The sequence below is a fragment of the Argopecten irradians genome, chromosome 7 (assembly GCF_041381155.1).
Source record: "Argopecten irradians isolate NY chromosome 7, Ai_NY, whole genome shotgun sequence".
Classification (NCBI taxonomy): domain Eukaryota; kingdom Metazoa; phylum Mollusca; class Bivalvia; order Pectinida; family Pectinidae; genus Argopecten; species Argopecten irradians.
This window is the reverse complement of record NC_091140.1, coordinates 37,927,926-37,945,869: the sequence shown is the minus strand read 5'-3', so window position 1 is coordinate 37,945,869 and position 17,944 is coordinate 37,927,926. Positions and strand designations below refer to the sequence as shown.

At 39.2% G+C, this 17,944-nt stretch overlaps 2 protein-coding genes across 3 annotated transcripts; both read right to left on the bottom strand.

Moving 5' to 3' along the window:
* Window positions 1-217: 217 nt before the first annotated feature.
* Window positions 218-5,750, bottom strand: LOC138328345 (uncharacterized). Of its 2 annotated transcripts, XM_069275108.1 has the most exons (3): window positions 5,583-5,750; window positions 5,358-5,433; window positions 218-5,075 (listed from the first exon to the last, which is right to left on the bottom strand). In XM_069275108.1, exon 3 carries the CDS (start codon window positions 4,898-4,900, stop codon window positions 218-220), a length of 4,683 nt encoding a protein of 1,560 aa, XP_069131209.1. In that variant the 5' UTR covers window positions 4,901-5,075; window positions 5,358-5,433; window positions 5,583-5,750. The 2 variants fall into 2 exon arrangements, with proteins under 2 accessions (XP_069131209.1, XP_069131208.1); XM_069275107.1 differs by having other exon boundaries at window positions 5,358-5,750.
* A 1,015-nt stretch (window positions 5,751-6,765) lies between these two features.
* On the bottom strand, window positions 6,766-7,809 carry LOC138327203 (splicing factor 1-like). Its single transcript, XM_069273184.1, has one exon. It carries the CDS (start codon window positions 7,807-7,809, stop codon window positions 6,766-6,768), a length of 1,044 nt encoding a protein of 347 aa, XP_069129285.1.
* Window positions 7,810-17,944: the final 10,135 nt, after the last annotated feature.

The following is a 17,944-nucleotide window of genomic DNA, read 5'->3' as shown; positions in this document are numbered from 1 at the left end:
TCCTCAGTGCGCCCTCAGTAATCACGCGACCCTGATGATGGACGCATTCATGGTAATGTTGTACAATCAGATGTGCCACGTGATGCTTCCTTGATAAAATTAGCGGGTTAGTCTCCTTGATGGACAGATTACTGGTTTTGAGTCGACCACCAACCCGCAACAAGCCGGCGTCGTCCAAATAGGGATCAAGTCCCTTGATTGAACTAGTCTTCGACACTTACTTGCCAGCGCAAAGGTCCGAGATTTCTTCCTCAAAGTCAGATCTTTGAGCTTGTCTGATGATCGTAACTTCAGAGTCGGCTCTGGTGAGAGGTGTCTCCACAGCCTGGTCTGCGCTGATCCGCTTATTCTTTCTGAATCGTTGAACCAGTTGTTTGATTCTGAGCACTACGTTTACAAGACGTCGCCACTTAGAAAATCTCTCAAATCGGTCACAGAAGTCTCCAACAACAGTTTTGCGTGACACAACTGCCACCTCAGGTCGGATTTCCTTGTCGTCCTTAGGTTCAACTAAATCATAGACATCAGAAGAAGCTGATTCAGTATCTTCTTGGAGCTGTTTTGGTCCTCGAAGCCATATGCTAGACTCGAAACCATCTACTCGCGCCGAAGATCGTGTCGCTTGATCTGCCGGATTCATGGCCGTTGAAACATATTTCCACTGGGAAGGCTGGGAACTCTGAAGTATTCTCTCCACCCTATTAGCGACGTACGTATAAAATCTTCTGGTTCTGTTGTTGATATAACCTAAGACTACACGGCTATCACTATGATATCTCACATCTTGTACACTCAATGTCCGACACACAATCTCGCCAACCTCGATGGCCAAGACCGCGGCACACAACTCCAACCTAGGAATTGAGTGTCCATTTGAGAGGGCTAACTTTGCCTTCCCCATGACAAACCCGACATGTGAAGTGCCGTCATCTTTAATCTTTAAGTAGGCAACTGCTGCCACAGCCGATTCAGAGGCGTCACAGTATACGTGTAGCTGAACGTCTTTGGCTGTGCTTGTCGACACAGGGGTGTACATCCTTGGGCTCTGGACGTCCTTCAACTTCTTTAATGACGTCTTCCAGTCGTCCCATTTCCTTTGGTGCTCGCCAGGTAGAGGCGTATCCCAATCCGTCCCGGATGTCAGCTCCCTTAACAAAATCCGGCCTTGGATGGTGAAAGGGGTCAGAAAGCCTATGGGGTCAAAGATGCTGTCTAAGGTAGACAACATCTCCCTGCGTGATTCTGACTGGTCTGAAAGATGTACATCAAACTGAAACGTGTCCTTGGCCATATTCCACGATACTCCAAGACTGCTCTGAGTAGGTAAGCTGTCTACTTGGAAGTCTAATGGCTTAAGGTCTTCCCCCAAGTCCTCCGATGGAAAAGATTTAACAATCTCAACACTGTTTGATGCCACCTTGTGTAGGCGAATGTTACCGTTTTGCTTCAGTACTCTTTGTGTCCGGTGCATGAGATCTGACACACATTTTGCTTCGGGTCCTGATGTCAGTGCATCATCCACATAAAAGTTGTTTGTAACGAAGCTCCTTACATCCTCGCCTGCTCCCTCGACTGCCTTACGAAGTGCAAATGTTGCTATAGCAGGAGAGGGGCTATTTCCAAATGCGTGAGCCCGCATCCTGTATTCAATCAAGTCAAGATCAGGGTTGTTGTCGCGGTACCACAAGAAACGCAAGTAATCCCGATGTTCTTCCTTCACTAGGAAACGATAGAACATCTGTTCTATGTCTGCAGATGCAGCGTATTTGTCTCGACGAAAGCGCAGTAGGATCGCGAGAAGACTGTTTGTGAGATTGGGGCCTGACAGCAAATGTTTGTTTAAGGAAACACCCTTGAACTCCGCCGAAGAGTCAAACACTCCACGAATTTTCCCAGGTTTTTTGCTGTTATAAATGCCAAAGATAGGAAGATACCACACCTCTCCTTTAGTTGGTGGCGCCACCTTGGCAGCCCCGGAGCTGATAACCTTTTCCATAAAGGATATAAAGTGTTGACGTTTGACTAAGTCCTTCTTCAGGCTGGTATCCAAAATCATAGCTCGTTTCAAGGCTACAGATCTGTTGTTTGGCATCGTCTTCATTCCTTTACGAAAGGGTAGTGGTGCGGTCCAAAATCCGTTTTCCTGAACACATTCACGATTCATGAGGTTCACGAACTCACGGTCTTCTACTGACCAGGCAGGTATCTCGTCATCCTTAGTTTTGAGAAACAATGGGTCATAGATGATGCTTTCCTGTAGACGAAGGTTGTTTGTACATGGCGTAAACAGAGATAAACGCCCTTTCATAACGTTAGTCTTAAAGGAACTTATCCTTACTGGCTCGTCAGGTGGGTGTACTTTGTTGAAGCAAACTTCTCCCACAATTACCCATCCTAACCTGGTCTTCTGGGCGAAAGGAGACCCACGGGGGCCAGTTATTTGTTGGTGAATATGGTGTGCTTCAGGAACATCTCTTCCAATTAACAAGCCAATTGAACAGTCTGACCGGTACTCCGGAAGGCATGAGGCGATGCTGTCAAGGTGACTGAAGTGACTAACTATTTCCGGTGTGGGTATTTCGGAATCATCGGAAGGAATGCTGTTACACTCAATAAGTTGAGGTAGGCAGAAACTGTCAGATCCATTGCTTGTCTGGACTACAAGCCCTTTCACCTTACGACCAGAACATTTGAAGTTTCCTGAGCAGGATGACAATGTATAATCAATCGCATCTCCTGTGACTCCCAAGGTATCCAAAAGTTCACTTGATGCCAAAGACCTGTTACTCTGATCATCGAGAAGAGCGTAAGCAGACACTGCTCTTTCTGGTTCATTTTCTGAGTACACACGCACCAAAACAACTTTAGCACATGAACGTCCATGAAACCCTTCACCACAGACTGCGGTACATTTACTGTTGACGTCATCTTGACCCTCCCCGCCATGCGGCTGTTTCGCGTTATGGTCGGAAACGTCCTTTCTCTCACTGTTGTTCTGGGGTTGATGTAAGGCTGTGATGTGTTTACGGCTACCACATTCAGAGCATTTCACTTGTACATTACAATCTTTCCTGATATGCTTGTCGCTGGAGCAACACCTATAACAAATGGATTTGTCTTTCAAGAACTGCCTCCGGTCCGATAGGGTCCTTTTGAGGAATTCTCTACAATCCTCAAGGGAATGAGTGCTGCTCTCTGGGTGGATTGGACAGCATCTCTCAGATGTCTGGGCAGGGCTCTCCTTCTGTATTCCTGTCTTCTTCACCTTTACACCTGGTCCACGGTCACCACGCGAATAGTTAGGACCACTGCCTCGCCCTTGAACATTATCCAATGTACTAAACATCAAACCAGGGTCGTTCATCATGCGAGCCATGTCCTTGATGAATGACACAAAATATGAAAATGGAGGGAAGGCAACATGTTTCGTAGCCTTGTATGAAAAGGCACGGTCTGTCCACTTGGATTGCACACGAGTAGGTAACTTGGTCAATACCTGTCTCAAACCCAGTGGAGAGTCATAGTGTGACAGAATCTGATGGTAATTTTGGTCGTCCTTCAGCACTAGAATTTCAGTGAGCACATCAGCCAGCTCATACATCTTGGATTTATCAATGAGTTTTGGGAAGCTCTCTAATTTTGTCCGTAGGGCTGCCTCCACTGCTTCTGGGCTCCCATACCTTTCGTCGAGTCGCTCCCATAATAGTCTTCTCCCAAGGACAGGGTCGCTACCATTGCTGCTCCTAATACTTGAAGCATAAGTGGACGAAATTGGCCCTAGCCACTTGACCAAGAGGTCAAGTTCTTCTCCTGGAGCGACAGATGCTTCTTTCATGACTGACTGGAATGTGGTCCTCCAGCATAAGTAGGAATCTGGCCGATCGTTAAAAGTAGTTAGTCGCGACGAAGCAAGTTCCTTTCGCATGAGAAAGTTCACAATAGCAGGTAGACCATCATCTTTGGTACTGGTGATATGGTGAGAAGGCATCTCGGGTTGATTGGTCACAAATTCCTGAGGTCTGAAGGGTTTTGCTGTAACTCGCAGTGCCGTATCAGGACCCTCAGTACTTTGATGTTTGTTTACATATTCCTCAGTCCGGTCATATGCACTTTGAACTTGTTTTGGTAGGAAAATATCTGACTTCCCTGACTTAGAGGCAGAAAACTCATAAACTCCAGCCTCAGCCTCTGCCTCAGCACATACCTTCTCTTCTTTAATGAGGTCAAGGTCAACTTCAAGTTCTTGTTTCATACGCTGAGTCCTGGCTTGAGCTAGGCTTTCTTGTTCTTTTAGCTCGGCTTGTTTTTTCCGAATAATGGCCTCCCTCTGAGAAAATTCTCTGGCCGCCTTGGCTCTCTCTGCCTTTGCTCTTGCTCTCATTGCTTCAGACCCAGTGTCTGATTTCGACGAACGCTGAGAGTTACTGCTACCAGAGCGTGAGGAACGAGTAGATCGTTCTGCCAACGCATCCGCTTGGTCATCAAGTTGTGCTAAAACAGCTTTCACTGTAGTGTCATAAAAATCATCATCCTTCGTGAAGGAAGTAAGATAACGAATGCTATCGTCCGTATAATTTGAATGTAGATAGCTTACATAGTGTCTGGCCTGTATTCTGTAATTTCCATATGCAAGATATAAAGTTGTTCTAGCATTGTTTATGACTGTTTTGTTGTTTTCGATAGTGTTCATAGTACCTATTAGCTCATGAACGTTCTGCCAAGTGGAATTTATGAGATCTTGGTGCTTCTTTATCGCATCATTGTAGGCTTCCAAAGCCTTAGGAGTGAGGTTTCGAACTCGCCGCCCTTGCTCGGTGGGTGTGGCTGGACCATTTCCTGTCGCCTCCTGTGGCTGCTCATCTCGTTTATCTCCATTAGGGACTTGATCTGTTCCCGACATGGTATGAGTAATGGCCACTCAATAAACAAACGATGAACAATAACACCTTACCTTGGACTACTGGACAGGTCTGTTCTGACTTTTTACTGTTCCGCCCCCAGGTATTGGCTCACCCCGGACGGACAGATAACAAGGCTCCAACTTGTATTCACAACTTTATTGGATCCCGTAAAAACTGTAACATAATTGATTATAGAACTAATTAAACACACCCTCACGTGTTTGAACTATATCCAATATGTGCACATTAAATTTGCTTATAATAAATGGCTAGCATAGCTTGTCATTACTTTGATACTAGTAAGAGTAGTAGATAGTATGTAAATGATAAATGCGAACATACACAACTTACATTCAACGTATCGATCAATCAATAATATCTCTGTACATAGTACTACAAACTGTAAATATAACGGATTGTCATACAATAAATTTAAGCATATTAACAAAGGCTTACGTCAGAGTGCACCTGTACTGATGGATATATTCACTCATTAGATGACTGTACCACACATCAACATGTCATACGTTCACTGAAAAAGTTAAATACAAAACTTTAAAATGAATGCAAACGCTGGGTCGAAAAGTCCTACGCAAATCCGACAACAACAATACGTTCATAAATTTAGACACACCTGGTGTCACACATATCAAATCCGACACGAAGATTAGTTATCGCTACCTGTATCAACCTGTCGATAGTCACATCACATTAAGTTCAGATAAACTTCCATAAAACAACAAATTGTTCCATTATTTACTCCATGCGCTCAGCAGCATGCGGCTGGCGAGAGTTCACATAAAGGGCGATAACTACCGCACGGTAGTGAGTAAAACACAAAAACGGAATCCGGAATACTGTTCCGGAACAAAAACAGTTTTACAGTACATATACGCCCCGTTTGAGGGCTCGGATTTAAGCGCGCTATGAGCTGTAGACGTTTAAGAAACCGAAGTTCTCGGAGAAATCAACGTGGATAGCGCCAAAGAATCATGATAACGCATGTGCCGAGAATTGAACTCAGATAGAAAACTTGATACTTTCTGAACATAACATCATATTTTCCAACAATATCGGTTTTGTGGTGATACTGTAAGTATTTACCTTCTTACTTATGCATGTAGATTATATGTGTTTTTTATTGCTTAACAAATGGTAATTATTCTCTATCAAAAACCGGATCAGATAAATTAGTATTTTTCTTCAGTTACAAAAGTTACTTACTTAGTTACTCTACACCATTACCACCATTGAAAAGTTTGAGCTTCTTATTTTACTTCAAGACAAAATCATCAAAAAATTCCTTGTATATGGAATGCAGTACTGATTGCGCATCCATCGAAAGCAAAATAGATTATTTTAGATTACTTTATGTGTTATACACGATTAAATACCAATTCTTGTTCAAATGATGGGTATCATTTATGCTCTGTCTGCGGTGGAGCATCTTTAACCTTTTGAAAACAGATATTTTAGTATTACCAACTAATTTTCCCCCCAAATTGTTTATCTAACATTGTTTTATCATGTTGTTACTTTCATTACATAAAATGTTGTTTAAAACCCTTATTTAGAACAAACAAAAACATTATTTATAAATAATAGTCATGCCAATATATCACCGATCACCTGTTATATACGGACTTGAGTGTTTTCTTATTTTTAAGTTTTGTTCAATAATCATTTTGTCATTAATGAGTCAACTTCGTTTACTGGAATAGAAGTGAACAGAAAACATAAATTTAATACTATATGCATTTGAATATTAAGCATATTAATTTTATCTACTGTGAGAAGTGTACCTGTCACTATTAATTGATATTATTTGTATTCTTAAGTTTATTTTGTTTACTTAATAAATATTTCACAATTTTTGTGACAGTTTTTTTGCTTCTTCTTTTAAGAATGGTTTTACGGAACGAATATTTGGTAAAATGGAATACTTTAATTTCACCTTGGTAGCACTAGGAGTCCGGTGACGCTTCCTAGTGCCGGCCAGAGAGGCCCCAGAACGGGAAGGTTCTTGGGGAGGGGGAGCCAACAACCCACCGAAATGCTGCTGAGTGGGAGGGACCAAACCCCAAGGGTGCCATGGAGGGAAACCATATGGCCCAAAACCAAACCCTTGGGGGCAATTAGGAGGTCCCGTGGGCTGGGAGTGACCCCAGGATTGGCCAAATTGACCTGTCTGTGTCTGGGGCTGGAAACCTTGTTCATAGAACGAAGGTAATCCGCCACTCCCTCCGGAAGCAGACCCGGACATGTACGGATTGGGACCGTAACTGCCGGGATTCTGAGTCCCCAAACCATTCACAGGCTGGTTTGGTTGTCCCAGAGAACCTTGCGCGCACGCAGGATTTACCCCAGGACTAGGGAAAGCCGTCGGATGAAAATCAACCGACTGATCGACCGACCCTGAGCCCGAATAAAAAGTCGGGTTCCCAGACACCGATAAACCAGGGCCAGTCACAGACTGACTGGAGCCTGGCAAGGAATGTCTGGGAGGGAAGGACGACTGAGGTCCTGACCGACTGCCAGCAACGCTGACCAAGGGAGCCAACTGCAATCCAAAGGAATTAGCAGGAGGAGCACCCAAACTTGATGGCAGAGCCATACAAGGAGCCGGACAAGGACCCTCCCAAGGACCAGAAGCTGCCGGAACACCGGAGCCACCAACAGAGTTGGTGACTGCAGACTGGGACACAACTCTACCTAACGGCAAGCTCTGAAAAGGCTTACTAGAGGTCCCAGACAATTCGGCGTCAGAGCGTGCCAACTCTGCGCCAGGCTGTCCAATCAAAGAACCAGACTGATGCTGGGATGAAGGGACCGCCCCCTGACTACCCAACGAAACCGCCGGGGCGGGGAGGGAAGGGTCAGAAACATAACTATCTGCCGGCGAGTCCATAGACCTGCCGGAAATAGCCTGCGTCTCCCCCTACTTCTGTCAGAAGACTTGACCTTCCTAGAAGAGGAGGGGCGCCGAGGAGTCGCCGCCGGCCTGTCTGAAGTATCACCGAGTAAACAAACATCACAGGGTGAAGTATCAGAGCAGGAACGGCACTGCGGACATGAAAGATGGGGGTCGGCATCACTATAAAAATGATCGCACCCATCAATAGTACCGCGATGTTGACCGACGTGAGACATGGTACACTTAATACTACGACTAAGTACGCAAATATCGTCAACAAAAACGACAAAACGAAAGCAGAAATAAATACACGATTTATTCACTTGCTGTAAAAGAAAACCGCAAACAAAGTGTAAAAAACGGCAGACGTTTAACACAGAACTAAGCGGTAAACAAACACAGTGTAACAACAAAAAGGTTACAAACTAGAACGTAAACACGCCGCCACGTGTCGGAACACGGGAGGTGAAAACGGGCCAAAAACTCGACCGAACGCTACACAAACAAACGGGAATAACAAACGGTAATAACTGCAGAAACTAGCAGTATAAAAAATAAAGGAGTGGAAATGACGCTGAGAATACGTGGACACGTCCAGTCAGTTCAGCGCCATGGAAAAGAAGGATGTATTTCCGGTCGTGCGTACGCTCGACAGGCAGGTAAGAGGGGCCTCCTACGGGAGGTTTATGGGGTTTAATTTTGTTCATATTTATATACAAATGAATGGGAAATTGTGGAAGATATGCATACTAAAGTTATGGTAACGTATTACTGAAATGAAATGGAATACTTTAATTTCACCTTAGATTCACTGTAAGAATATTTTTCTTGAAAATAAATGATGAAACACCAATGCGATATGTGATTCAAATAGATTGTATTTAAAACTTCACACTATTTGGACCAATTGCAAACCGAAAGCATAGTGCATACAATGTGAAACTCGAGGGTCAGACAAACATCACGACGGATTAATAGACCAACTGAGCGGATGTAAGAATGAGCTGTGAATGTGAACTCTGACGGGGGGGGGGGGGGGGGGGGGTCTCAAAACGTTATTTGTTTTTTTATGCTTTTAAAACTATATCATGTTGGGGAACGACAGTCGGTAAGACTGTCGTTCACCAACCCCTGCTGCCCTATGTCTAGGAAATTAAGATTATATTTTTAAGATATAAAAAATTGTCGTTCCGTGACACGAGGGTCTCTAGTTCGACGCACGTCCTTTGGAGATGAAAGATTTTTATTTTGTTATATAATGCACAATTCGTTTTAAAAAAATAAATTTGTATTGCATCTACTGACTGCCGTAGATTGATTCATAAATTACGTTAGTAAACAAACTAATTAACTGACGTGGGCTACTATGCCACATATATAGTTATATTAGAGTAATATTAGTTATTACACTATTACACTATTACGTATATATTTACATTTGATAATTTGTAAATACATGTTTAACAATTGTAATGAGGTTGTGATAGCACACATATGTCAAACTTTATATCACTCGATTAACTTTTGAGACGACTCCCGTCAGAGTTCACATTCACAGCTCATTCTCACATTCGCTCAGTTGGTTGGTGGAAATGTCTAGTAGGATCTTCCCAACCTTGAAGGTAGGACCGAGAAATCTCTATCCGAGGAGGAGATTCACGACTGTCTAACCCGAGGCTTACCGAGGTTTAGACTGTCGTGAATTTCCTTCGGGATAGATATTTCTCTGTCCTACTCTCTAAGTAGGGAATGATTCTTTTTTCTGCCCTTGTAATTTCCCCAAAAATGATAAAAACTACAAATAAGCAATTAAAAAATCCAAAGAATAATCAATAAATCAAGTTATAGATTTTTATTTTATTTCGTCAAAAACTTTCTTAAACTTGTTGCACTGTGACAAACAATGAAAACCAGTTAAATAAGCCTTTTCACCGGGTAAAAATCGACGAAAATATGTGATGATAGGTGGAATTCCGATTGCGATGATCATAAGGTCAAAGTTCAGCACGCGCGTGAATCACGAGCTCGAGTTCGAATGTGATATTGATTGTCCAATTGGACTATACGGGTTAATGTTTTATTTGCATATGACTTTTTCAACTTTATCCCGCGAATATTTTCTACGCTCCGATGGGGTGTAAATGATATTCTAATCTGATTCTAAAATTATTGAAATAATAAAATGACGTTCAACAACCACCGACATCTGAAAAGAAATCTGATCGTCTAGTCACTTACCTTTAGTCAATGACATTACTCCATTAATAAATTTGTATGGCTTGTGCCCTTGTTGAACCACCCTTCCCCCGCCGAAATCCGTCTCAGACCTTTTATTTATAGATTAATTTCAAATGGTTGAATTTCAACTGTCGATTACATCCTCGATTTGATAGGTATGGTGACTGTTATCAATGTAGCTGTAATAGTTGCTATGGTAACCATCCTACATAATTATTCTGAATAATTACATACTCGATACTCTACGGTTTACTTTCATTGTCATTATATCCATTTCATGACTATCTCTAAGTAAAACTGCATGCAGTTCGAGAGAAGAAAAAAACTAACCAATCATAGGCCCTTGGAATTAACCCATTGGAAATCGAGAATGGTATAAATGTTAAGTTTGATTTGGCATGTTTAATTTAACTTCCTATAAACAGAGAGGGTCATGTAAGAACATGCCAAACGTGATGGTGGTTTACGCGGAGAAAAACCATCGACCAGCGGTTAGTGCCTGGAAACTACACCATATTGGATTCGAATTCATGACCCAGACTTGGAGGGCTTGTGGTAATATGTCGGGGCATTTTAATCACTTGGCCCCGCACTTTTATTTTTCAAATATTTTTTAATTAAAAGTAGAAAGTACAACATAGTGGAAACAAATATTATACCAAAATTAAGGGCAATAAACCCCTGTATGGTCCCTCAATAATCCAGGGGTTAGTGTAACTGACATTATAGCCACCTCCGGACAGAACAAAACAAGTAATTTGATCCTTTGATGCACATCAAAAGAGCCGTATAACAATATACTGTGGTTTACTGTGTGGCTTTGAGGATAGTCCAGGAGCGGATATAACATGAGTTATAGTAACCCCTGCAGTATCATGAATGTCTTTCGACAAGAAGAATCTAGTATGGTTTATCCGTGATGTCCAAAACGAATGATACAACTGAAACCGTTTTAAATGACTTAAATGTTTGAAAAATATCCGCTAGTGAATAACAAAATTTCGAGTCGCTTCATTTTCAGCTTTGTGAATAATCCTAAAAAAACTAATCTATAAAATGAGATTATTGAATTAAATAGTACAATGGGACTAATCCACGTACCACGTGATACCTGATAACGTTGGCGCGGGACTTCTGTTTCTTTTGGTAATGAAATGACGTCAAAAGGTAAAATCCCGCTCTAACGTCATTTTTTGTGGGAATATATATTACAAAGAGTTATGTGACATCGCCACTGAGATACTAGTCCCGCACACACGTTATGGGGTGTCATTTGGTACGTCAAAATGTAATCCAAATACCAATATTATACTAGAAAATTAATATTAATATTAAAATCCCGCGCTAACGTCATTTGAGTGGGAATATATATAACAAAGAGTTATGTGACATCGCCACTGAGATACTAGTCCCGCACACACGTTATGGGGTGTCATTTGGTACGTCAAAATGTAATCCAAATACCAATATTATACTAGAAAATTAACATTAATATTAAAATCCCGCGCTAACGTCATTTTAGTGGGAATATATATAACAAAGAGTTATGTGACATCGCCACTGAGATACTAGTCCCGCACACACGTTATGGGGTGTCATTTGGTCCGTCAAAATGTAATCCAAATACCAATATTATACTAGGAAATTAATATTAATATTAAAAAGAAAATTGTACAAATACTAGGATCGATAATGAAAGGTGATTTACACAATGCAAATTCGTCTGCTGTGTAGAATTATCAATTTAAGTTGTTTAAAGGACATTGCATATGCAGGTAGAAAGGGGTCTTACATTATTAAACCTGTCGTAAAATCACTCTGAAAAAAATCCAGACTAAATGTAGTAATTGTTATTATCATTATTGCTTTCCAACTGTTTCATGTTTCCTTGTACCTGTATGGGTGTAAAAATGGAATTCATTACATGTAAATATCTTAGCTGGTCATTTTAAGATATGTAGGGATGTGTTTTTTTAAAACCTCCCTCCCCCATCCTCAGAGCGTAATAATGTATTGTTTGCCATTGGTATAATTATATACTCGAAAAATTGTAGCTTCAAATCTTTCTTTTATATACAATAAACAACAGTTCAATAATAACAAATCTCTGCTTTATTTTTAGATGTATTTTATTCGACAACTATGCCTTTATGAAAGTCATTTATATAAAAAGCACAGTTGTATACCACTTTTCTGACGTTCGCTATCACATTATGTGAGAAATCCTTCATGCGTGTCCATTACGCATCATTATCAAATAGAAGACAAACACAAAATTGATATTTACCAAGACTTAATTTTAATTGAAAATATCCAATCAATATTCAATCAATAACAACCTTCATTATAATACTTAGCCTTCAATGGGAATATTAAACTATACTTGAATATATTTTTAACCTAATAGGAATGGCAGAAGTTGGCCAAAGCTTCAACATGAGAATTAAAAACAGCTAATATTAAAATGGAAACTGGGAACAGGAAATTCCACAAAATAGAAGCTGTTGTATATAATAGACTTACAAATTCTATATCAGCATTTTCTGTTGCTCCAAGTGAAAACACCGCCAAATGGAATTTACACCGAGCAATTAATTTCACGACAAAGTTCAGATAATTCTTGCTACCGCAATATGTCCCAAACAATCTGTGATGCCCTGGAATAACTTCCACTGCACTCTGGGAAATCATGCTGAAGCCTACGACGAAGGATCTTCACACAGGAAGTGATGAGCTGAAACATACAAATTAAAAACCGACAGCAGAAACGCAAGATATCAATCAGCACACTAGCAATAGAAAAATGGGTGGGAAGGGTGGGTTTTTTGGCAAACAAATCTATGGGAGCAAATATTGTGCACCTTCCCTGTACGTAAACTAGATTAAAAAGGATTTTATTCACCTCCCAACAGGAGAGTTCCACTGCTATAGAAGGACAGGGGGCGTAACTCTTTTGTCTTCATCTGATAAACTGAACTAATTGAGAGACCATTAGTTCTTATTATCAAATAGAAGACAAACACAAAATTGATATTTACCAAGACTTAATTTTAATTGAAAATATCCAATCAATATTCAATCAATAACAACCTTCATTATAATACTTAGCCTTCAATGGGAATATTAAACTATACTTGAATATATTTTTAACCTAATAGGAATGGCAGAAGTTGGCCAAAGCTTCAACATGAGAATTAAAAAAAACAGCTAATATTAAAATGGAAACTGGGAACAGGAAATTCCACAAAATAGAAGCTGTTGTATATAATAGACTTACAAATTCTATATCAGCATTTTCTGTTGCTCCAAGTGAAACACCGCCAAATGACAACATTAGATGTTGTCACCGCCAACAGAAATGCGTTACAGTCAGGACAATTCCAAGTAAAAATGGCCAAAATATAAATAAATTTGCTGCGTAAAGCCATATCAAAAATGGCATATAAAATGCTAAAATAACAAGATGCACCATACAAATAAGTGCCAAGCCATATCAAAAATGGCATATAAAATGCTAAAATAACAAGATGCACCATACAAATAAGTGCCAAAATAACAAATATGAGGAAGAGCAGATGTCAAAATGAGCCAATTGCTCTGCTGGAAGCGTAACCAAACAAATGTACGCACAAAAATTATGCAAATCGCATAAAAGAGGACACCGACCCAACCAAAATTTGGGCGTATTAGGGCGACCACAAATAAAACCAGCAATATCAAACTCTTCCTCCAAAATATACAAATCAATGCAGCATAGCAAAACAAAATCAATCAATAAATTTTGTTATCATTTTTTTTTTCTTTTTTATTATTGTCCTGACTGCAAGCACCAACTTAACGAAACGTGCACCAAACAATTACCAACTACATTTGCTTAAAACTAAAGCAACCAGGCCCAAGTGCCTAATTCGCCAAAAGGAGAAGAAACTCTTTCTGTGCTAGTTACAAATGCTGCAAACGATACAAAAAACAGATTACTATCCGACTCAAGTGAACACCATCCGAAAACAAAACTTAGTTCTTATCAGTTATTTCTGGATGTCTCAATGTAACAACCACCTCACCTACCATTGCAAGACTCTATCTGGCTAATGATTCTCAATGGAATAAGTTTAACTGTAAATTAACTTCACCCCGCCAATTAATGCAAGGTAAAATGGCTGACCACACCAGTCTATTGGTAGGGAACATATCCTGAAAATTCGTCAACAATCCTTAATATCAGCCTATGCCTTAACTCGCATGAATTAACCTGTGCTACATCATTCACCCCACAATGTATAACTAAATGGGCTGGTGGTTCAACAATTGTAAAAGGCGAGCTGAAAATAATACCAACTACAAACCACTGATAATATCTGTATTAACTTAACTAACAACTCTGGTAATCATGAGATAGGAAGACGGCTATCAACTCTATCATATAGTCTTGACATGAATTACAGACATCTGTTTGTTTTTGACCAGACTTATTACCTACTACTCCCGAATCACCATACATATAGAGGAGCCACAACTCCTGGTACACCTGATACCATAGCAATGAATTGTGACGAACCTTTTTAAGGCGAAACTGTTCGTCATAAGATTTCCATGTCAGTCCCCCAGTTCTCCTGACCCCTAACCTAACTGTATGCATATACTTTAACAACCCAGAAATATCCTCAGGATGGGCAGATGTATAGACAGAAATGAAAATAGTAAAAGCATCCGTCCACATATTAATGTCATTTATCTTCACACTCTTTTGTTTTTCTTACATTACCAACTGCCCGTTAACAACAGAAAAATGTTTATCTTCAACAATTGGGGCAGGTTTTGACAAAAGCTGCCCAAGGCCAACAAATTCCCTAATGATTATCTTTTGTCTTATAGAGCACGATACTGAAACACCCAAATCATCACAAACGCTTTGAACCTGATGTAGGATTGGGTTAAAATGGCTTACATTTCATGCCAAAGATTGTAATGAATTCTGAATTACTAGTACCTTCAGGTCGGGGAGTTGTGCAAACCAGCTCAGTTGCCTGATGGACTGCTTCCACTAGCTGTTGGGCAACCCTGGCAGACACCTGCTCAAAACAGACTCCAGCTGATCTGCTGATAAAGGACCATGGACCGGTTCCCTGTTACCCTTTGACTTTTAAACATATCTTATTGTCATAAATGTACAAATTGATTAGGCAGTTATTTCAACTTAAGAAGCCTTCTTCAATCAACATGAAATATTTACAGGTGATGACATACATACTATAGGTATAAATAATAATTACGGGTATATTTGTCAGAGTATATAATAACAAGATATATACTATGTATTATAATATTATATAGAATTCCAAATCTTCTGCTGGACTTTATAAATGAATGCACAAGTTCAGATACATGACAGTTTACTTCCAAAGCCAAGTTTTCATTTCCATAAAGTAATAAATTTAAATTTACTTGTATATATAAATCATTTAAAACTTGGGAGCATTTCTGTATGGGCAGCAGCATAATTTTAACATACAAAAAAAAAGAAAAGAAATGGTTAGCATTTTCACAAGAGTAGCCACAATTTATACAAATAGAATTTGGTGCCAAATTTACACGGAAAAGGTCATCTTTTAGAGAACTACACTGATGACTTAATTTAGTATGTATAATATTAAATTTTCTTTCTCCATAATTAAAATAACATGGTAGACTCATAGATATAGGCTGAGAAAGAGCTAGTTTAAAGGTAAAGATTTAACTTTAACATCTAAGTTGTTCCAGCTTCTTTAAGTAGTGGGAAAGAAAGATTTTGTTGTAGTAGAGTCGATAATTGGAATTTGGAAACTTTCACAATTTCTTAAAGTATAAGGATTATGATAGCCTAGTAGGAGGTAATAAGTTTGATAGATAACTTGGAGTCATATTATTATTTATCTTATAAAGTAACTGTAGTTTTCTTTTAGCTCTTCTGTCCGAAAGGGGTTCCAAATTTGTTTCAAAATATAATGATTCATTTCTAGTATAACACGGTAATCCGCTAATAATTAGCCTGAGAACATCCGTCCCAAACTTCACATGCATATTCAAGAACAGGTAAAATAAAAGACTTATAAATTCTTAAAAGAGCATCACGCTTTAACATATATTTGATTTTCCTTAGGATATTATTATTATTTTTTTTTTTTTTTTTATATCTGATTTATAAATTTCATTGATGTGATCAGACCATTTAGCATTTGAATTAAAATGACCTCAAAATGTCTATGAAAACTACTAAAATCTAAAATGTTCCATCAAAAATTAAGTCCAAATATTTGTCAATGTTATCAAAATTTGATATAAAAATTACCTCAGTTTTATTAGGATTAAAAGAAACAAGCCACGTTTTGCCCATCGATTTGATTTATCTAAATCCCTATGTAAATCTGCTTCTAATTCACGACATGAAGATGATGACTTTATAAGGGTAGTGTCATCAGCGAATAAACGTGTTGTTGATTGAAGTTCATCAGCTAAATCATTTATATAAATAAGGAAAAGAAGTGGTCCAAGAATTGAGCCTTGAGGGACACCTTCTCATATCATACCAATATCAGAAGAATTGTCTATAAATACGTTTTGATGTCTTTCTCTTAAGTAATTTTCTAACCAGGACAATAGGTTACCCGATCGAAATACCATATGATTTTAATTTAATTATAAGACCTTTGTGGCAGACTCTGTCAAAGGCTTTAGAAATGTCACAGAATATCATACAAGTACCGGGTATGGTTTTTTTTTTTTTTTTTTTTTTTTTTTTTTAGATTTAGACAAATGTTATGGTATATTTCAATTAATTGGTATACTATTGAATGACCAGGCATAAATCCGGCTTGAAACTGGTAAAATAAATTATTATTATTATTAAATAATTATGCACGTGCTTAAACATTACCCTTTTAAACACTTTCCCAACTGTGAACAGTAGAAAGGAGAGAAATGGGACGATAGTTTGATATAGAATGTCTATCTCCTTTTTTAAAGAGAGGCATAACTTTAGCCATTTTCCATACATTTGGAAATATACAGGTAGATGAAAGAACCTTAAGAGGTTTACAAACTGTATCAGCCGTGTATTTAAGTCTATGGTGACTTATACCATCTTCACCTGAAGCTTTTCCAAGCTTTAAATTAATTAAAACACCACAAATTTCATTAGAAGTAACAAGTAGATTATTTAAAACACTATTAGTTTTCAACTGTAAAATAGGCACTTGCTATCGTCAATATTAGTAATCCTACAGAAATATTCATTTAATAGATTTGCCTTGTCTTTATCATCTACAATGTTACCCCCACTAGCTACTGCTGGAGCTGTAACACTCGAAGTACTGGGACCATTCTCACTCCGACTGGCTGCTGCACTCAACGACATGGAACCATTCTTGTTCCTTACATAGGGGCTGGTAGAGAGCCTCGAGGGTCGCTTTCCTTTACCCCGCACGACTGAAACTCAAATAAGGACATATAGAACACAAGTCGACATTATCCGACATACAAACATGCCCCTACATCCTCGGTAACTCGGCATTGGACATTTACCTATCAGCGTTAGCATATATAACGCCCGGGGCACCGAGGATGACAACACTTACACATGATCAAAGGGCAGCAACTCCCATCAACGACAATACCAAGGTCCAAACACAACTTAAACGAATTAATTATCGCCACTTACATTAAAAAATAATGACGACTACCAGTCTGAAAATATATCACGATACGAATAAAAATAGTGATACTCAAAATCAATACCTAATTCATGTCTCCGCTAATGCTAACTCCGTTTGCTATGAACTAGAAGTGCAAGATTAATTTTACAATAAAATAAAAATACCGAAATAAATTCCGGTATGGGATAATGCAGTAAAAT

Coding starts and splice junctions, on each gene's coding strand:
- LOC138328345 (XM_069275107.1), bottom strand. CDS start 4,900: ATGTCGGGAACAGATCAAGTCCCTAATGGAGATAAACGAGATGAGCAG.
- LOC138327203 (XM_069273184.1), bottom strand. CDS start 7,809: ATGGACTCGCCGGCAGATAGTTATGTTTCTGACCCTTCCCTCCCCGCC.